The sequence below is a fragment of the Bos indicus genome, chromosome 4 (genome assembly GCF_029378745.1).
Source record: "Bos indicus isolate NIAB-ARS_2022 breed Sahiwal x Tharparkar chromosome 4, NIAB-ARS_B.indTharparkar_mat_pri_1.0, whole genome shotgun sequence".
NCBI classification, from domain to species: Eukaryota; Metazoa; Chordata; class Mammalia; order Artiodactyla; family Bovidae; genus Bos; species Bos indicus.
Genome location: NC_091763.1, coordinates 99,071,029 through 99,094,015, shown reverse-complemented (window position 1 = coordinate 99,094,015; position 22,987 = coordinate 99,071,029). Strand labels below are relative to the sequence as shown.

At 37.3% G+C, this 22,987-nt stretch overlaps 1 protein-coding gene across 13 annotated transcripts in view; it reads right to left on the bottom strand.

Annotated features, from left to right (window-relative positions):
• AGBL3 (AGBL carboxypeptidase 3) overlaps window positions 1-22,987 on the bottom strand; it is a 119,219-nt gene that overhangs the window by 71,619 nt on the left and 24,613 nt on the right. For 9 of the 13 annotated variants that reach the window (XR_011566130.1, XM_070787323.1, XM_070787326.1 and 6 more), the window contains one exon: window positions 21,740-21,925. The exons of the other annotated variants lie outside the window; for them this stretch is intronic. Coding sequence is in view for 8 of the 9 variants with exons in the window: in XM_070787323.1 (XP_070643424.1) it covers window positions 21,740-21,925 (186 nt within the window). In the remaining variant the exon portion in view is untranslated. The remainder of the gene's footprint in view (window positions 1-21,739; window positions 21,926-22,987) is intronic. 13 annotated transcript variants of the gene reach the window in all.

The following is a 22,987-nucleotide window of genomic DNA, read 5'->3' as shown; positions in this document are numbered from 1 at the left end:
TAGTTTGGATATCCATTCACCTACTTCTGAACTGGTTCCAGTTTTCTACTATTATGAATAAATATGAAAATGAAAATTATTGCAACTATTTTTGAGGACATATATTTTAATTTCTCTAAACACCTAGGAGTAGAACCATTGGTCACGGAGTAGATACATATATATTTTTTGTTGTTTTTGTTAAAAAAAACCTACCAAACCTTTTGTATTAGAATTCCAGTTCTACATTCTATTATTTGGAATTGTCAGCCTCCTTAAATTAAAAAAAAAAAAAAAAAAAAACTGTTGCCATCCCAGATGTAAAGTTCTTATCTCACTGTGATTTTAATTTTAATTTCCTATGTTGAACATTTTTCCATATGTTCCTTAGCCATTATATGTCTTGCTTTAAGCAAAGTTTGCTCAAGTGTTTTGCTCATTTTTAAGTTTTTTTCTTTTTAATATTGATTTGTAATAATTCTTCATATATTCTGCATACAAGTCCTTTGTCAGATATACATTGGGAATGTTTTTTTATAGACTGTGGCTTGCCTTTTCATTTTATTAACTGTGTCTTTTGATGAGAATTTTTAATATCAATGAAGTCAAGTTTATTAATATTTTCATTGTTTCCTTTTTCTTTCTCGAGTCTCCCTACAGTATTGTTGCCTTATTCTATGGTTACGAAGATACTGTCTGGTTTTCTTTTAGGACTTTAACATGTCAACTTTTATGTTTAGGTCTACAATCTATTTTAAATTAATTTTTTGTGTATTAAGTGAGATAGAGGTTAAGGTTTATTGTTTTCTACCTGGATCCCAAGTCATTACAGCACAAATTATTGAAAAGAATTTTCCCTTATTCCCACTGGATGGTTTTGGTGCCTCTGTCAACAATCATTTGCCCTCTTTCTGGATTCTATTCTGTTGCACTGATGTATTTATCTTTTTTTGCCAATTATTTGTGCTCACTTTTCAAATCTACCAAAACATACTTCTATCCATAGCTCACATGACCAGAAACAAACCAAATGTTTAAACAAATTGTTTATTAGGAATTATACTTATGAAAAGTACAGAAACAAAAATATAGCTCAGTGATTTATCACAAAGCAGATACCACTCAGGTCAAGAAATACTATACTGCAGGTATCACAGGTGCCCCACTCATGTCCCCTTCTAATCACTACCTTTAAAGGTAACCATTAGCCTTCCAGTGTAATCACTTCCTACTTTCCTTTATAATTTTCAACTTAAGTATTCACATATATACCTATATATAATATATAGTTTATATTTACACAAATATACACCTGAAACTATAGTTTTGTTTTGCCTACTTTTGAACTTTACATAAATTGAACAACATAGTATATATTCTTCTGTGCTTTTAAACATATATTTTGAAATCAGTCATGGTATGTGACTGTAATTTGTTCATTTTCATTGCTATATAATATGTAACTATAAAAATATTATAATTAATTTATCAGCTTCTACTTGTAATGGCCATTGGTGCTCTGTTGGTTTGGGGGTATTATGAACAACAGTGCCACAAACAGCGAGCATATGTGCCCACATTCCTCTTGGATATACACCTGGGAGTAAGGATTCTAGATCGTAGGGCATGTGTAGTTTCAATTTTAGTAGATAATACAAAGCTGTAATCCAAAGTAGTTATACCAACTTACATACCCACTAGCAGGCTATGAAGGCTATAGCTGCTGCACATTCTCACCAATGTTTAGTACAAGTTAAAACCTGGTCTCTCATGATTTCTAAGAAATAGTATACTCAGCCTTGTTAATAATCAGAAATGCACATTAAAACCACAATGAGACATCACTTCATAGTAAGGTTCAGGATATGTTTACTGGCTGTTTGGATATCCTTTTTAATAAAGTGCCTGTTCAAATCTCTTGCCTATTTTCCAACTGGGCTGTCTTTTCCTAATTATTTGTAGAAGGGCTTTTGTATATTCTAGATGTGACCTCTTTGACAGGTATATATTGCAGACTGTAAGTATATAATCCCAATCTATAACTTGCCTTGGTTTTTTAAAATAATGTACTAAAGTTCTTGACTTTGCTATAGTCAAAATTTTCAAACCTTTCCCTTACGGTTAGCGTTTTACTCCTTTTTATTAATATGTTTATTAATTAATAGAATAATATTCCATTTTATTCTTTCCCAATTTTAGTATCATGAAGATATTATCCTGTATTATTTTCTGGAAGTTTTGTTGTTTTTAAATGTAGATGTACATTTACATATACAACCAACCTGCACTTGATTTCTGTGTAGAGTAGGAGTGGAGTGGGTTTTTATTTTTTAAATACTAAAATCCAGTTATTCTAGCACTATTCATTGAAAAGGCTACCTTTTAATTATTCTTCTGAAGTTTCACTTTTATTATAAATCAGGTGTCTATTTGATCACTTTCCAAAAAACACTGTACGCTTCGGCTATCACTCTCCAATCTCCTAGCCTTCAAGCCTCTAAGCAACCATTAATCTACTTCCGGTATATACTTGCCTATTCTGGACATTTCAGATAAATGGAATCAAACAATGTTTGTCCTTTTGCATCTGGCTTCTAAATGTTTTCAAGGTAAATCCATGTTGCAGCATGTATCAGCACTTCCTTTCTTTTTATGTACAATTAATAGCCCATGTGGATATACCACACTTTGTTTATCCATTCATCCACTGATGGACATTTGGGTTGTTTCCACCTTGGGCTATTACGAGTCATACTGGCATATTAACACTCATGTACTTTTTTTTGGACATGTTTTCATTTCTCTTAGGTATATTACAGGAGTGGAACTGCTGGGTCAGATGGGAACCCTGATACACTTTGGAGAGAACTACCAAACTTTCCCAAAGTAGCTATAAGATTTGAGGGTTCTGATTTCTCATCAACTTTGTCATCTGGTTTTTTATTTTAGTCAGCCTAGTGACTGTAAATGGTATCTCATTGTAATGTTAATTTGCACTGCCCTAGTGACTAACAGAAGCAAAGATATTAAGAAGAGGTAGCAAGAATATACAGAAGAACTGTACAAAAAATATCCTCACGACCAAGATAATCACGATGGTGTGATCACTCACCTAGAGCCAGACATCCTGGAATGTGAAGTCAAGTGGGCCTTAGAAGCATTACTACGAACAAAGCTAGTGTAGGTGATGGAATTCCAGTTGAGCTATTTCAAATCCTGAAAGATGATGCTGTGAAAGTGCTGCAGTCAACATGCCAGCAAATTTGAAAAACTCAGCAGTGGCCACAGGACTGGAAAAGGTCAGTTTTCATTCTAATCCCAAAGAAAGGCAATGCCACAGAATGCTCAAACTACAGCACAACTGCACTCATCTCACACGCTAGTAAAGTAATGCTCAAAATTCTCCAAGCCAGGCTTCAACAATATGTGAATCGTGAACTTCCAGATGTTCAAGCTGGTTTTAGATAAGGCAGAGAAACCAGAGATCAAATTGCCAACATCTGCTGGATCATGGAAAAAGGAAGAGAGTTCCAGAAAAACATCTATATCTGCTTTATTGACTATGCCAAAGCCTTTGACTGTGTGGATCACAATAAACTGTGGAAAATTCTTCAAGAGATGGGAATACCAGACCACCTGACCTGCCTCTTGAGAAACCTATATGCAGGTCAGGAAGCAACAGTTAGAACTGGACATGGAACAACAGACTGGTTCCAAATAGGAAAAGGAGTATGTCAAGGCTGTATATTGTCACCCTGCTTATTTAACTTATATGCAGAGTACATCATGAGAAACGCTGGGTTGGAAGAAGCACAAGCTGGAATCAAGATTGCGGGGAGAAATATCAATAACCTCAGATACACAGATGACACCACCCTTATGGCAGAAAGTGAAGAGGAACTCAAGAGCCTCTTGATGAAAGTGAAAGAGGAGAGTGAAAAAGTTGGCTTAAAGTTCAATATTCAGAAAATGAATATCATGGCATCTGGTCCCATCACTTCATGGGAAATAGATGGGGAAACAGTGGAAACAGTGTCAGACTTTATTTTGGGGGGCTCCAAAATCACTGCAGATGGTGATTGCAGCCATGAAATTAAAAGATGCCTACTCCTTGGAAGAAAAGTTATGACCAACCTAGATAGCATATTGAAAAGCAGAGACATTACTTTGCCAACAAAGGTCCATCTAGTCAAAGCTATGGTTTTTCCAGTGTTCATGTATGGCTGTAAGAGTTGGACTGTGAAAAAGCTGAGCGCCGAAGAATTGATGCTTTTGAACTGTGGTGTTGGAGATGACTCTTGAGAGTCCCTTGGACTGCAAGAAGATCCAACCAGTCCATTCTAAAGGAGATCAGTCCTGGGTGTTCTTTGGAAGGACTGATGCTAAAGCTGAAACTCCAGTACTTTGGCCACCTTATGCAAAGTGTTGACTCATTGGAAAAGACTCTGATGCTGGGAGGGATTGGGGGCAGGAGAAGGGGACGACAGAGGATGAGATGGCTGGATGGCATCACCGAGTCAATGGGCATGAGTTTGAGTGAACTCTGGGAGTTGGTGATGGACAGGGAGGCCTGGCGTGCTGCAGTTCATGGGGTCTCCAAGAGTCAAACACGACTGAGCGACTGAACTGAACTGAAGTCACTAAAGATGATGAACATCTTTTCATGTGTTCTTCTTTAGAGAAATGTCTGTTCAGATCCCTTGCCACTTTTAAACTGGGTTGTCTTTTACTGTGAGTTATGAGAGTTCTGTATGTTCTTTACAAGTCCTTTATCAGATATAATTGTTTGCAAATATTTTCTTCCATTCTTTAGGTACTTCTTTGTTTTTGATAGTTTCCTTTGTAGAATGAAAGTTTTAAGTTTTGATAAAATCCAGTTTATTCATTTTTCTTGTTTCTGTGGCTTATACTTTTCATCTTCTAACTAAGAATCCATTGCCAAATCCAAGATCATAAAGATTTAGCTCTATGTTTTTTTTTTTCTAAAAGGTTTATAGTTTTGGCTCTTACATTTAGTTCCTCATCCATTTTGAATTAATTTTTTTAATACGGTGCAAGGTAAGTATCAAATTTAGTCACATTGCAAATATGTGTATATAAATGGCAAAAGCAGATATCCTTGTCTTGTCTTTGATCTTATAGGGAAAAGCATCTAGTCTCTGTTCTGTTTCACTAATCTCTCTATACATATATCCCTTCACTAATACCACAAGGCTGTGACCACTGTAGCTACATAAAAGGTCTTGAAATCAGGTAAGCTGATTGTTCCCACTTTATACTTCCTTTCAAATTATTCTAACTATTCTAGTTATTTTACCTTTCCATATAAATCTGTCTATATCTTCAAAAAGTCTTGACAGGAATTGCCTGGAAACTGTATATTAATTTGGGAAGAACTGACACCTTTACTAGATTGGGTTTTCCAATCAATGATCATGGTGTATTTCTTGAGATTTATTGACATCTTCTTTGATGCCTTTCATTAGTATTGTGTAGTTTTAAGCATACAAGTATTAAAGGTGTTTTGTTAAATTCAAACCTAAGTATTTAAATTCTCCAAGTGATTGCAATGACATTGTTGTATACTGTGGTAGGGGTTTGGATTACACAGATGTATGCATTTGTTAAAATTCACAGACAGATATACTTAGGTTTGTATATTTCATTGAATGTAGAATTTAGCTCAAAATAAAAAAAGAATTACAAAGACTGAACTTTAGAGGTGAAATGTAAGAATGGCTACAACTTACTCTGAAATAAATGGAATAAGATGTCCCTCTTCTTGCTCCAGGTCCATAATTTATGGGTTTCTATTAACTTTATCAGGCACCTGGGTCTTATTTCAGGACCCAGGAGTATGTCAAGGCTGTATATTGTCACCTGCTTATTTAACTTATATGCAGAGTACATCATGAGAAACGCTGGGCTGGAAGAAGCACAAGCTGGAATCAAGATTGCTGGGAAAAATATCAATAACTTCAGATACGCAGATGACACCACCCTTATGGCAGAAAGTGAAGAGGAACTAAAAGCCTCTTGATGAAGGTGAAAGAGGAGAGTGAAAAAGTTGGCTTAAAGCTCAATATTCAGAAAATGAATATCATGGCATCTGGTCCCATCACTTCATGGGAAATAGATGGGGAAACAGTGGAAACAGTGTCAGACTTTATTTTGGGGGGCTCCAAAATCACGGCAGATGGTGACTGCAGCCATGAAATTAAAAGACGCTTACTCCTTGGAAGAAAGTTATGACCAATCTAGATAGCATATTGAAAAGCAGAGACATTACTTTGCCAACAAAGGTCCGTCTAGTCAAGGCTATGGTTTTTCCAGTGGTCATGTATGGATGTGAGAGTTGGACTGTGAAGAAAGCTGAGAACCGAAGAATCGATGCTTTTGAACTGTGGTATTGGAGAAGACTCTTTAGAGTCCCTTGGACTGCAAGGAGATCCAATCAGTCCATTCTAAAGTAGATCAGCCCTGAGATTTCTTTGGAAGGCATGATGCTAAAGCTGAAACTCCAGTACTTTGGCCACCTCGTGCGAAGAGTTGACTCACTGGAAAAGACTCTGATGCTGGGAGGAATTTGGGGCAGGAGGAGAAGGGGACGACAGAGGATGAGATGGCTGGATGGCATCACTGACTCGATGGACGTGAGTCTGAGTGAACTCCGGGAGTTGGTGATGGACAGGGAGGCCTGGCGTGCTGTGATTCATGGGGTCGCAAAGAGTCGGACACGATCGAGCGACTGAACTGAACTGAACTGACTGAACTTTTAAGCGAAGGTATGACTCAGCTATGGCTTTCTGTGGCCTTGACACAGTAAAAAAAAAAAAAAAAACTGTAGCTGGACTTTAATTGAATATTATTTACCAGTATCATCAACCATAAGGTATTATTCAGTCAGTGGTTACAGGACATAAAGATAATTGCAGAGAAACATACACGTACGTGCACATACACATACACACATATGAACGTGTGAATAGGTAATGGATCTGTTTAACAAACCCCCCTTACACCCCACTAAATCTCATGCTCTATATGCCCATAATGCCCTGCCAAATCCCCAAAACAAGGCAAAAATATATAAATACATAGAACTTGGCCGTCTACCTAATAACAAAGACAACTTAATACCCAAGATTGTTGCTGTTGTTCAGTCACTCAGTCGTGTCCAACTCTTTGCAACCCCGTGGACAGTAGCATACCAGGCTTCCCTGTCCTTCACTATCTCCTAGAATTTGCTCAAACTCATGTCCACTGAGATTAGACAGAACAAGAAAATAAACCCCAATCGTATCAATAAACTACTTAGATATTTGCCATTTATATAGACAGACATCTCCTAGATCCCTAGACAACAATTTTAGTCAAAATTTTAACACTAAATCTAACATAAATCACATAAAAAACAATATACATGTTATTTCAGTATATTACAACATGTTAATATAGCTTAAAGCCTGAAAGCAAGGCACTGAAATTGCCAAGATGAGTTCACTAACTCTATAAACATACAGGTTTGGTCCTAGTCTTTCTATTAGTTTTAATAAAATTACACAATGCAGGCATCAAGCACACTAACATTAGTAGCTCATAACAGCTTGTTTAACCACACCCCTATAGGAAGCAGCTGTGATAAAAATTAAGCTAGAAACAAAAGTTCAACCAAGTTATACTAACAGGGCTGGTAAATCTCATACCAGCCACTGTGGTCATAATGATTAACCCAAATTAACAGAAATATGGTGTAAAGCATATTAAAGAGTAATATAAAATACAGTTTTAATTAAGCGATAAAAAGCTGTGACTAAAATAAAAAGAGAATACGAAAGTGACTTTATTATTTCCTGATTACACAACAGCTAAGACCCAAATTGGGATTAGATACCCCACTATGCTTAGTCCTAAACCCAAATAATTACAGGAACAAAATTATATGCTAGAGTACTACTAGCAGCAGCTCAAAACTCAAATGACTTGGTGGCACTTCTCACTCCTCTAAAAGAGCCTGTTCTATAACCAATAAAGCCTGATAAACCTCACCAACCCTGGCTAATGCAGACTATATACCACTATCTTTAGCAAACCCTAAAAAGGAGCAAAAGTAAGCATAACTGTTATACATAAAAACATTAGGCCAAGGTGTAACTTACAAAATTGGGAAAAATGAGCTACATTTTCTACTTTGAGAATTCATGTTCACCAAAAGAACATTTTTTATGAAAGCAAAAAACCAAAGGAGGATTTAGTAGTAAATTAAGAATAGAGTACTTAAACTGAATAAGGCCATGAAGCATGCACACACCAACCATCACCCTCCTCAAGTATTGTAATAATTTCCTATAATCTAATAGCAAATACTAATTATATAAGAGGAGAGAAGGCATAACAAAGAAAGCATACTGGAAAGTGTGCTTGAATAACTCAAAGTATAGTTAAAATAATGCACCCAGTTTACACCTAGGCCATTTCATAATTTATGAATACTCTGAATTAAATCTAGCCTACTACCCTTCTCTATTCTACTAGTATAAGCAAACTAAAATATTCATTCAACATTCAAAGTGTAGGAGATAGAAAATTAATATCTTCTGGCACTATAGAGAAAATAGTTAGGGAGTGATGAAAGAAGCCTAAAAACTAACAAAAAAACAAAGTTTACCCCTTGTACCTTTCACATAATGATTTAACTAGCAAGCATTAACAAAGAGAACTTAAATATCCCAAAACCAGATGAGCTACTTAGGAACCGTTTATTAAAACAAACTCATCTATGTAGCAAAGTACTGAGAAGATTCTAATAAGCCTGGTGACAGCTGGTTGTCCAGGAAAAGAATTTTAGTTCAACTTTTAAAATTACTAAAAATCCTTTATAAGTTTTAATGTATTTTTAAATGTTAGTCTAAAATGGTATAGCTTTTTAGACATGGGTACAAACTTATCTAGAGAGTAAAAATAAGCAACACCACAGTTGGTTCAAAAACAGCTGGCAATTAAGAAAGTACTAAAGCTCACAAATAATTTTACGTTAATAATCAGTAACAAGCAAATCAACTCCTAGATTTATATTGGACTAATCTATGAACTAATAGAGGCAACAATGTTAATATGAGTAACAAGAAGTATTTTTCCTTGCATAAGTTTACATCAGAAAGAAAGGCAATGACAAAGAATGCTCAAACTACCGCACAATTGCACTCATCTCACATGCTAGTAAAGTAATGCTCAAAATTCTCCAAGCCAGGCTTCAGCAATATGTGAACCGTGAACTTCCAGATGTTCAAGCTGGTTTTAGATAAGGCAGAGGAACCAGAGATCAAATTGCCAACATCTGCTGGATCATGGAAAAGGGAAGAGAGTTCCAGAAAAACATCTATTTCTGCTTTATTGACTATGCCAAAGCCTTTGACTGTGTGGATCACAATAAACTGTGGAAAATTCTTCAAGAGATGGGAATACCAGACCACCTGACCTGCCTCTTGAGAAACCTATATGCAGGTCAGGAAGCAACAGTTAGAACTGGACATGGAACAACAGACTGGTTCCAAATAGGAAAAGGAGTATGTCAAGGCTGTATATTGTCACCCTGCTTATTTAACTTATATGCAGAGTACATCATGAGAAATGCTGGGTTGGAAGAAGCACAAGCTGGAATCAAGATTGAGGGGAGAAATATCAATAACCTCAGATACACAGATGACACCACCCTTATGGCAGAAAGTGAAGAGGAACTCAAGAGCCTCTTGATGAAAGTGAAAGAGGAGAGTGAAAAAGTTGGCTTAAAGCTCAATATTCAGAAAATGAATATCATGGCATCTGGTCCCATCACTTCATGGGAAATAGATGGGGAAACAGTGGAAACAGTGTCAGACTTTATTTTGGGGGGCTCCAAAATCACTGCAGATGGTGATTGCAGCCATGAAATTAAAAGATGCCTACTCCTTGGAAGAAAAGTTATGACCAACCTAGATAGCATATTGAAAAGCAGAGACATTACTTTGCCAACAAAGGTCCATCTAGTCAAAGCTATGGTTTTTCCAGTGTTCATGTATGGCTGTAAGAGTTGGACTGTGAAAAAGCTGAGCGCCGAAGAATTGATGCTTTTGAACTGTGGTGTTGGAGATGACTCTTGAGAGTCCCTTGGACTGCAAGAAGATCCAACCAGTCCATTCTAAAGGAGATCAGTCCTGGGTGTTCTTTGGAAGGACTGATGCTAAAGCTGAAACTCCAGTACTTTGGCCACCTTATGCAAAGTGTTGACTCATTGGAAAAGACTCTGATGCTGGGAGGGATTGGGGGCAGGAGAAGGGGACGACAGAGGATGAGATGGCTGGATGGCATCACCGAGTCAATGGGCATGAGTTTGAGTGAACTCTGGGAGTTGGTGATGGACAGGGAGGCCTGGCGTGCTGCAGTTCATGGGGTCTCCAAGAGTCGAACACGACTGAGCGACTGAACTGAACTGAAGTCACTAAAGATGATGAACATCTTTTCATGTGTTTAGTGGCCATGTGTTCTTCTTTAGAGAAATGTCTGTTCAGATCCCTTGCCACTTTTAAACTGGGTTGTCTTTTACTGTGAGTTATGAGAGTTCTGTATGTTCTTTACAAGTCCTTTATCAGATATAATTGTTTGCAAATATTTTCTTCCATTCTTTAGGTACTTCTTTGTTTTTGATAGTTTCCTTTGTAGAATGAAAGTTTTAAGTTTTGATAAAATCCAGTTTATTCATTTTTCTTGTTTCTGTGGCTTATACTTTTCATCTTCTAACTAAGAATCCATTGCCAAATCCAAGATCATAAAGATTTAGCTCTATGTTTTTTTTTTTCTAAAAGGTTTATAGTTTTGGCTCTTACATTTAGTTCCTCATCCATTTTGAATTAATTTTTTTATACGGTGTGAGGTAAGTATCAAATTTAGTCACACTGCAAATATGTGTATATAAATGGCAAAAGCAGATATCCTTGTCTTGTCTTTGATCTTATAGAGAAAAGCATCTAGTCTCTGTTCTGTTTCACTAATCTCTCTATACATATATCCCTTCACTAATACCACAAGGCTGTGACCACTGTAGCTACATAAAAGGTCTTGAAATCAGGTAAGCTGATTGTTCCCACTTTATACTTCCTTTCAAATTATTCTAACTATTCTAGTTATTTTACCTTCCCATATAAATCTGTCTATATCTTCAAAAAGTCTTGACAGGAATTGCCTGGAAACTGTATATTAATTTGGGAAGAACTGACACCTTTACTATATTGGGTTTTCCAATCAATGATCATGGTGTATTTCTTGAGATTTATTGACATCTTCTTTGATGCCTTTCATTAGTATTGTGTAGTTTTAAGCATACAAGTATTAAAGGTGTTTTGTTAAATTCAAACCTAAGTATTTAAATTCTCCAAGTGATTGCAATGACATTGTTGTATACTGTGGTAGGGGTTTGGATTACACAGATGTATGCATTTGTTAAAATTCACAGACAGATATACTTAGGTTTGTATATTTCATTGAATGTAGAATTTAGCTCAAAATAAAAAAAGAATTACAAAGACTGAACTTTAGAGGTGAAATGTAAGAATGGCTACAACTTACTCTGAAATAAATGGAATAAGATGTCCCTCTTCTTGCTCCAGGTCCATAATTTATGGGTTTCTATTAACTTTATCAGGCACCTGGGTCTTATTTCAGGACCCAGGAGTATGTCAAGGCTATATATTGTCACCCTGCTTATTTAACTTATATGCAGAGTACATCATGAGAAACGCTGGGCTGGAAGAAGCACAAGCTGGAATCAAGATTGCTGGGAAAAATATCAATAACCTCAGATACGCAGATGACACCACCCTTATGGCAGAAAATGAAGAGGAACTAAAAACCTCTTGATGAAAGTGAAAGAGGAGAGTGAAAAAGTTGGCTTAAAGCTCAATATTCAGAAAACGAATATCATGGCATCTGGTCCCATCACTTCATGGGAAATAGATGGGGAAACAGCGGAAACAGTGTCAGACTTTATTTTGGGGGGCTCCAGAATCACGGCAGATGGTGACTGCAGCCATGAAATTAAAAGACGCTTACTCCTTGGAAGAAAGTTATGACCAACCTAGATAGCATATTGAAAAGCAGAGACATTACTTTGCCAACAAAGGTCCGTCTAGTCAAGGCTATGGTTTTTCCAGTGGTCATGTATGGATGTGAGAGTTGGACTGCGAAGAAAGCTGAGAACCGAAGAATCGATGCTTTTGAACTGTGGTATTGGAGAAGACTCTTGAGAGTCCCTTGGACTGCAAGGAGATCCAATCAGTCCATTCTAAAGTAGATCAGCCCTGAGATTTCTTTGGAAGGCATGATGCTAAAGCTGAAACTCCAGTACTTTGGCCACCTCGTGCGAAGAGTTGACTCACTGGAAAAGACTCTGATGGGCTGGGAGGAATTTGGGGCAGGAGGAGAAGGGGACGACAGAGGATGAGATGGCTGGATGGTATCACTGACTCGATGGATGTGAGTCTGAGTGAACTCCGGGAGTTGGTGACGGACAGGGAGGCCTGGCGTGCTGTGATTCATGGGGTCGCAAAGAGTCGGACACGACCGAGCGACTGAACTGAACTGAACTGACTGAACTTTTAAGCGAAGGTATGACTCAGCTATGGCTTTCTGTGGCCTTGACACAGTAAAAAAAAAAAAAAAAACTGTAGCTGGACTTTAATTGAATATTATTTACCAGTATCATCAACCATAAGGTATTATTCAGTCAGTGGTTACAGGACATAAAGATAATTGCAGAGAAACATACACGTACGTGCACATACACATACACATACACACATATGAACGTGTGAATAGGTAATGGATCTGTTTAACAAACCCCCCTTACACCCCACTAAATCTCATGCTCTATATGCCCATAATGCCCTGCCAAATCCCCAAAACAAGGCAAAAATATATAAATACATAGAACTTGGCCGTCTACCTAATAACAAAGACAACTTAATACCCAAGATTGTTGCTGTTGTTCAGTCACTCAGTCGTGTCCAACTCTTTGCAACCCCGTGGACAGTAGCATACCAAGCTTCCCTGTCCTTCACTATCTCCTAGAATTTGCTCAAACTCATGTCCACTGAGATTAGACAGAACAAGAAAATAAACCCCAATCGTATCAATAAACTACTTAGATATTTGCCATTTATATAGACAGACATCTCCTAGATCCCTAGACAACAATTTTAGTCAAAATTTTAACACTAAATCTAACATAAATCACATAAAAAACAATATACATGTTATTTCAGTATATTACAACATGTTAATATAGCTTAAAGCCTGAAAGCAAGGCACTGAAATTGCCAAGATGAGTTCACTAACTCTATAAACATACAGGTTTGGTCCTAGTCTTTCTATTAGTTTTAATAAAATTACACAATGCAGGCATCAAGCACACTAACATTAGTAGCTCATAACAGCTTGTTTAACCACACCCCTATAGGAAGCAGCTGTGATAAAAATTAAGCTAGAAACAAAAGTTCAACCAAGTTATACTAACAGGGCTGGTAAATCTCATACCAGCCACTGTGGTCATAATGATTAACCCAAATTAACAGAAATATGGTGTAAAGCATATTAAAGAGTAATATAAAATACAGTTTTAATTAAGCGATAAAAAGCTGTGACTAAAATAAAAAGAGAATACGAAAGTGACTTTATTATTTCCTGATTACACAACAGCTAAGACCCAAATTGGGATTAGATACCCCACTATGCTTAGTCCTAAACCCAAATAATTACAGGAACAAAATTATATGCTAGAGTACTACTAGCAGCAGCTCAAAACTCAAATGACTTGGTGGCACTTCTCACTCCTCTAAAAGAGCCTGTTCTATAACCAATAAAGCCTGATAAACCTCACCAACCCTGGCTAATGCAGACTATATACCACTATCTTTAGCAAACCCTAAAAAGGAGCAAAAGTAAGCATAACTGTTATACATAAAAACATTAGGCCAAGGTGTAACTTACAAAATTGGAAAAAATGAGCTACATTTTCTACTTTAAGAATTTATGTTCACCAAAAGAACATTTTTTATGAAAGCAAAAAACCAAAGGAGGATTTAGTAGTAAATTAAGAATAGAGTACTTAAACTGAATAAGGCCATGAAGCATGCACACACCAACCATCACCCTCCTCAAGTATTGTAATAATTTCCTATAATCTAATAGCAAATACTAATTATATAAGAGGAGAGAAGGCATAACAAAGAAAGCATACTGGAAAGTGTGCTTGAATAACTCAAAGTATAGTTAAAATAATGCACCCAGTTTACACCTAGGCCATTTCATAATTTATGAATACTCTGAATTAAATCTAGCCTACTACCCTTCTCTATTCTACTAGTATAAGCAAACTAAAATATTCATTCAACATTCAAAGTGTAGGAGATAGAAACTTAATATCTTAATATCTTCTGGCACTATAGAGAAAATAGTTAGAGAGTGATGAAAGAAGCCTAAAAACTAACAAAAAAAACAAAGTTTACCCCTTGTACCTTTCACATAATGATTTAACTAGCAAGCATTAACAAAGAGAACTTAAATATCCCAAAACCAGATGAGCTACTTAGGAACAGTTTATTAAAACAAACTCATCTATGTAGCAAAGTAGTGAGAAGATTCTAATAAGCCTGGTGACAGCTGGTTGTCCAGGAAAAGAATTTTAGTTCAACTTTTAAAATCACTAAAAATCTTTTATAAGTTTTAATGTATTTTTAAATGTTAGTCTAAAATGGTATAGCTTTTTAGAAATGGGTACAAACTTATCTAGAGAGTAAAAATAAGCAACACCACAGTTGGTTCAAAAACAGCTGGCAATTAAGAAAGTACTAAAGCTCAGAAATAATTTTACGTTAATAATCAGTAACAAGCAAATCAACTCCTAAATTTATATTGGACTAATCTATGAACTAATAGAGGCAACAATGTTAATATGAGTAACAAGAAGTATTTTTCCTTGCATAAGTTTACATCAGAAAGAAAGGCAATGACAAAGAATGCTCAAACTACCACACAATTGCACTCATCTCACATGCTAGTAAAGTAATGCTCAAAATTCTCCAAGCCAGGCTTCAGCAATACGTGAACCGTGAACTTCCAGATGTTCAAGCTGGTTTTAGATAAGGCAGAGGAACCAGAGATCAAATTGCCAACATCTGCTGGATCATGGAAAAGGGAAGAGAGCTCCAGAAAAACATCTATTTCTGCTTTATTGACTATGCCAAAGCTTTTGACTGTGTGGATCACAATAAACTGTGGAAAATTCTGAAAGAGATGGGAATACCAGACCACCTGACCTGCCTCTTGAGAAACCTATATGCAGGTCAGGAAGCAACAGTTAGAACTGGACATGGAACAACAGACTGGTTCCAAATAGGAAAAGGAGTATGTCAAGGCTGTATATTGTCACCCTGCTTATTTAACTTATATGCAGAGTACATCATGAGAAACGCTGGGTTGGAAGAAGCACAAGCTGGAATCAAGATTGCGGGGAGAAATATCAATAACCTCAGATACACAGATGACACCACCCTTATGGCAGAAAGTGAAGAGGAACTCAAGAGCCTCTTGATGAAAGTGAAAGAGGAGAGTGAAAAAGTTGGCTTAAAGCTCAATATTCAGAAAACGAATATCATGGCATCTGGTCCCATCACTTCATGGGAAATAGATGGGGAAACAGTGGAAACAGTGTCAGACTTTATTTTGGGGGGCTCCAAAATCACTGCAGATGGTGATTGCAACCATGAAATTAAAAGACGCTTACTCCTTGGAAGAAAGTTATGACCAATCTAGATAGCATATTGAAAAGCAGAGACATTACTTTGCCAACAAAGGTCCATCTAGTCAAGGCTATGGTTTTGCCAGTAGTCATGTATGGATGTGAGAGTTGGACTGTGAAAAAGCTGAGCACCGAAGATTGATGCTTTTGAACTGTGGTATTGGAGAAGACTCTTGAGAGCCCCTTGGACTACAAGGAGATCCAACCAGTCCATTCTGAAGGAGATCAGCCCTGAGATTTCTTTGGAAGGAATGATGTTAAAGCTGAAATTCCAGTACTTTGGCCACCTCATGTGAAGAGTTGACTCACTGGAAAAGACTCTGATGCTGGGAGGGATTGGGGGCAGGAGGAAAAGGGGACGAGAGAGGATGAGATGGCTGGATGGCATCACCGACTCAATGGACGTGAGTTTGAGTGAACTCCGGGAGATGGTGATGGACAGGGAGGCCTGGTGTGCTGCAATTCATGGGGTCTCAAAGAGTCGGACACTACTGAGTGACTGAACTGAACTGAAATATTAATACAACTCAACATTAAACTATTTATCAAATATACTGTTAATCCAATATAGGCAGGCACCCAAGGTAAGATTTTAAAAAAGTAAAAGAAACTTGGCAAACACAAACCCTGCCTGTTGACCAAACATCACCTCTAGCATAACCAGTATTAGAGGCACTGCCTGCCCAGTGACAACTGTTAACATCCTGACCAGGCCAAGGTAGCATAATCATTTGTTCTCTAAATAAGGACGTGTATGAATGGCCACACGAGGGTTTTACTGTCTCTTAGTTTCAATCAGTGAAACTGACCTTCCTGTGAAGAAAGAGGAATAACAAAACAAGATGAGAAGGTCTTATGGAGCTTTATCAACAACAACAAAAATAACGAAACCACCGAGAGATAACAAAAATTTATATAGGTGGACAATTTTGGTTGTGGTGACCCTGGAGAACAAAAAAGCCTCTAAGAGTTTAAAGTCTAGACTTACCAGTCAAAACATATTATGACTTAGTGATGCAAAAAACTGACCATCAGAACAAGTTAGCATAGGGATAACAGTAAAATCCTATTCTGGAGTTCATATCGACCTTGATGTTTACAGCCAGGCTTGATATACCTAGTATAAATAATACTAGGTTTAGAACCTTGATGTTGGATCAGGACACCCCAATGGTGTAACCACCATTAAAGGTCCATTTGTTCAACAACTAAAATCCTACACGATCTGAGTTCAGTTCAGTTGCTCAGTCGTGTCCGACTCTTTGTGACCCCATGGACTGCAGCATGCCAGGCTTCCCTGTCCATCATCAACTCCCGGAGCTTGCTCAAACTCATGTCCACTGAGTCAGTGATGTCATCCAACCATCTCATCCTCTGTCATCTCTGAGTTCAGACTGAAGTAATCCAGGTTGGTTTCTATCTATTATATACTTCTTCCAGTATGAAGAAGAAGGCAATGGCACCCCACTCCAGTACTCTTGCCTGGAAAATCCCATGGACGGAGAAGCCTGGTAGGCTGCAGTCCATGGGGTCGCTAAGAGTCGGGCACGACTGAGCGACTTCACTTTCCAGTATGAAAGAACAAGAGAAATTAGGTCTACTTTAAAAACTATGTTAAAACTAGTTAATGACACAGTCTCAACTTAACAGATACAAAACATCTACCCAAGACCAGGGTTTGTTAAGGTGGCAGAACCCAGAAATTGTATAAAACTTAAAGCCAGAGATTCAAATCTTCTCCCTAACAAAATGTTTATAATTAATATATTAATACTTGTTATCCTCTTCTTTCAGTCATAGCATTCCTAACATTAATTGAACGAAAAATTTAGGTTATATGCAACTAAAAAGAGTCAAATATCACAGGACCATGTGGTCTATTACAACCCACTGCTGAACAGTCATTTTATTCATTAAGGAACCACTATGACCAGCTGCACCCTCCATTTCCATATTCACCATGTGTACCAATCCTAGCCCTAACTCTAACCCTAATCATGTGAATCCCCCTAGCTATACCCTACCCCCCTCATTAATATAAGTCTAGGAGTATTATATATAGTTATAACAAGCCTAGCTGTAAACTCCACCTTATGAGCTGGATGGGCTTCCAACTCAAAATACTTAATCGGAGCCTGATGAGCAGCAGCACAATTTCATATGAAGTAACACTAGTAATTATTCTTTTATGCTGCTAAGTCACTTTAGTGCGATGCCAGAGATGGCAGCCCACCAGGCTCCCCCATCCCTGGGATTCTCCAGGCAAGAACACTGGAGTGGGTTGCCATTTCCTTCTCCAATGCATGAAAGTGAAAAGTGAAAGTGAAGTCACTCAGTCGTGTCCGACCCTCAGTGACCCCTTGGACTGCAGCCTTCCAGGCTCCTCCGTCCATGGGATTTTCCAGGCAAGAGTACTGGAGTGGATTGCCACTGCCTTCTCCGAATTATTCTTTTATACGTTCTCTTAATAAATAGATCTTTCACCCTTAAAACCCTCATCACAACACAAGAACATTTACAAATAATCTTCCCATCATGACCCCTAGCTATATGATTTATTTCTACTCTAGCAGAAACTAACTGAGCTTTTTTTTTTGACTTAACAGAAAACTCTGAACTTTATCAGGTTTCAACGTAGAATATGCAGCAGATAAATTTGTTGTATTTTTCTTAAGCAGACATTATCAGAATAAACATTTTCACAATAATCCTGTTGCTAGGAGCACTCCATAGCCCTATATACCAGATCTATACACAACCAACTTCATTATCAGAACACTATCACTAACAATCTTTTCCTATGAATCTGGAAAAAAAATTTCATACTGCTAACACTTGTTGTTGTTCAGTTGCTAAGTTGTATCCAATTCTTTGCAAACCCATGAACTGCAGCACAACAGGCTTCCCTGTCCTTCAATATCTCCCAGAATTCGCTCTAACTGATGTCCACTGAGTTCGTGATGCCATCTAACGCTAGTCCAAATCATATGATATGTCTCATTACCCATTATAGTATCAGGCTTCTACAATACCAAGCATCCCTCCATAAACATAAGAAGTATGTCTGATAAAAGTAACTTTGATAGAGTAAATAGAGGTTTAAATTCTCTTACCTTTAGAATCATAGGAATTGAACCTACCCTTAAGAATTCAAAATTCTTTCTGCTACCACATAATACCATATTCTATAGGAAAGTCAGCTAAATGAGCCATTAGGCCCATCCCTAAAATGTTGGTTTATACCCTTCCTGTACTAATAAATCCCATCACATTATCACCATCCTAACAACCATTACCTCAGGAACCATAACAACCAGATCCCACTGACTATTAATCTGAATTGTTTTTGAAATATACTAGCCATTCAGTTAAGTTCAGTTGCTCAGTTGTGTCCAACTCTTTGCGACCCCATGTTTTACAGCAAGCCAGCTTCCCTGTCCATCACCAACTCCTGGACCTTATTCAAACTCATGTGCATTGAGTCAGTGATGCCATCCAACCATCTCATCCTCTGTCATCCCCTTCTCCTGCCTTCAGTCTTTCCCAGATAGCTGGTAAGAAGTTGCTGTATAACACAGGGAGCCTAGCCTGGCACTCTGTGAAAAAACCACTAAAAAAAGTGTTAAGAGAGACACGAAAATTTCAAAACCCAGAAGTCATAGAAAAACAGTAGACATACTGATTATATAAAAATTAAAAATTTCTGAATGATAAAGTGACAAACTAAGAAGAAAAGAATGCCAGGTCTATGACATAGTAAGCCAACCCATTCCAGTATTGTTGCCTGAATGTAGGAGCCTGGCGGGCTGCCGTCTATGGGGTTGCAGAGTTGAACACAACTGAAGCGACTTAGCAGAAGCAGCAGCAGCAAGCCAACCTCCTGAATATGTAGGTAGCATTTACAGACCAAGAAGAAAAGGAAAAGTACAACCAACAACAAAATGGGCAAAGTATTTTTATCAAACAGTTCACATAAAAAGTCAGTAAATATACTTATTATTCATTTGTATGTCTATTTAAATTCTTAGCCCATCTTTTAGTCTGGTTATTATTCTCTTATTGAGCTACAGAAATTCTTACATATTTTAGAGATTTTGTGATGTGAAAGTCACTCAGTTGTGTCCTAGTCTTTGCATGGAATTCTCCAGGCCAGAATACTGGAGTGGGTAGCCTCTTTCCCAACCTAGGGATCAAACCCAGGTCTCCCACATTGCAGGCAGGTTCTTTACCAGTTGAGCCACAAGGGATTAACCCTTATCAAACATGTTTTGCAAATATTTTTCCTCATTCCACAAAGTGCCTTTTAATGATTTTGATTATTTCCTTTGTGTGCAGAAGCTTTTTAGTTTGATGTATATTTCCATTTGTCTCTTTTTGCTTTTGTTGCCTGTGTTTTTCCTGTCATACCCATGATATCACTGCCAAGAACAATGTCATGAAGCTTCCCTCTTGTTTTTTTTCTAGCAGTTTTACAGTTTCAGACCTTAAGTTTGTCTTTAGTCTGTTTTAAGTTGACTTTTTATAAGATAAAGTCCCAATTTCATTCCTTTGCATGTTGACGTCCAATTTTCTCAACATTTTTAAACAGACTCTCTCTCCCCCAGTGTGGATTCTTGGCACTCTTGTTAAATATCAGTTGGCATATATGCATGGATTTACTTCTGGAGTCTGAATCTGCCTGCCAGTGCCCGAGACCCAAGTTTGATCCCTGGGTAGGGAAGATCCCCTGGAGGAAGGAAATGGCAACCCACTCCAGTATTCTTACCTGGGAAATCCCATGGACAGAAGAGCCTGACAGGCTATAGTCCATGGGGTCACAAAGAGTTGGACATGACTTAGTGACTAAACAACAATTCTGTTCCATAGGCCTATATTTGTGTCCTTATGCCAGTGACATACTGTTTTTGTTACTGTAGTTTTTTGGTAATATATTTTGAAATCAGAATGTGTGATGTCTCCAGCTTTGTTCTTCTTTCTCAAGACTGATATGACTATTTGTGGCCTTTTGTGGTTCCATCTGAATTTTTAGAGTTGTTTATTATTTCTATTAAAAAATACCATTGTAAAATTTTGATAAAGATTGCATTGTCAACATCAAAAATCTTTAGAGAATTGTAAATCAAAGCCACAGTGAGACATCATCTTATACATGTTAGGATGGTATGGAGAAATGGAGTATTTTCTGCCCTATCAATACACAACGATGTCACAGCAAGGAACTAAGGATGTGAGTAATCAAATTGTAGGATGCTGGCCCCAGATAGCTGAGATGCATATGAAAGGAATGATTTCAATAAGCCCAGACTTAGAAAAAGATTTCAATATGAAAATGATTTCACTAAGCCCATACATAGAAAAGCACTAAATTCCTTGAGATAATCTGGTTTTCCTTAATTAACAATAATCTTTTGATGTTCAGACTACCTGCCCCTTGCTGCAAACTTCTGTATAACCAGACTCCTCCCCCTGCCCCCTTGGAACAGCTGTCTCAGGGTTACTAGAGATGCCGTCTCCCCAGCTTGAAGTCCTAAAAATTTCCCACCAAATAAAACATAACTCTCACCTTCTAGGTTGTGACTACTTTTTTAAGTTGACAATGGCTATTATCCAAAAACCAAAAGACAGTGTTGACGAGGATGTGGAAAAAATGGAACTGAAAAGTGAGTATAAATATAGACTAGATTTCAAAGACTTCACATTAAAAAATGTAAAATATTTTAAATATATTTGGAATAAATAAAATATATTTTGAAGTCGATTTCACTTTATCTTTTTAAATGTAACTACTAAAAAATTAAAAATTATATACATGGTTTGTGTTATATTTTTGCTGGAACATACTGTTTAATACCAAGAGTGTTTTTACTGAAGTCAAGTTTGGCACAGTAAGTCTGCCAATGTTTGAATCCCCAAAACTTGCTAAGAACATACCAATATGTTCGATTTTTTCATCAATGACGTCACAGTGGTATGGCCACCGTGTTGGGCTCAGCGGACCAGAAGACGAGACACCATATAAATCTCGTGGTTTACGAAGACGTGGCACCCATCTCCCTAGCTGATATTCCAACAGTATCTGTGTAGTCCGGGGGAAAAATGGGTCACTAATAGAGTCAGCTGAAAAAGGATTCAAATACAATCATGAGTGATAAGAAGGATAAACCCCAATTCCTATAATTATTTTACATAGTCTATTTTTTCTAATAACATTAATTTATGAATACTTGTGGATATTGTTATAAAATGTTATACTTCATGGCATTAAAAAAAGATTAATGAAATTTTAAAATAATTTTCATAATAGCTAGAAAATATCTGTTGACCTTATATACTATTAATTTATGCTAAATTCTCACTGCTACTCTAAAAATACTTGTTTCTTACGATTTTTCTAGCAAACTGTCTATGGCTAAGCCTTCTTAAACTTAATCAAACTGAGGCTGCAACATTTGTCTAATGCATTAAAAGACACACACTGACCTTAATTCCTGACCACCTACTGGAACTATATTCTCAGAGCTTGCTAGTGAACTCTGAGATACAAGATCTCAATTCTCATTTCAGGGTCACTATGTGATATAACCCCAGGAACATATATGCATAAAGTACAATAGGGTTGTTCCAAGTAGGTAATGCAGTGGCCATCTTTTTATGGGATAATTATGGACCATCAACGTGATGTTGATAATCATCCCTCTTTAAGCTCTGTTCCCTTGTTTTTTTAATGATGCTATACTTCCTAGTTTTCTTTCATTTTCCACATACTTGGTTCTCCATTTTGTCTCACTGACTCCTTTGCTCTTTCACCTCTGAAATGTGGGTTTTTAGATTTAATTCTTGGCTATTTTTTGTACGACAGCAGATATACCAATGGCAACCCACTCCAGTATTCTTGCCTGGAGGATCCTGTGGACAGAGGAGCCTGGTGGGCTGCTGTCTATGGGGTCACACAGAGTTGGACATGACTGAAGCGACTTAGCAGCAGCAGCAGCAGATATACCAATTGGACTAGGAGTCAGACAAACTGAGTTCTATTCTACCACTCTGTTTTTATATGATTTTGGTTGGCCAATGCAGCCTCTTTGAACATAAACCTTACTACATGCAAATAAGGGATAATATTACCTTCCCTTGCTACTTCTCAGGACTTTTACTTGGATCCATTTACCCAACAGTTAT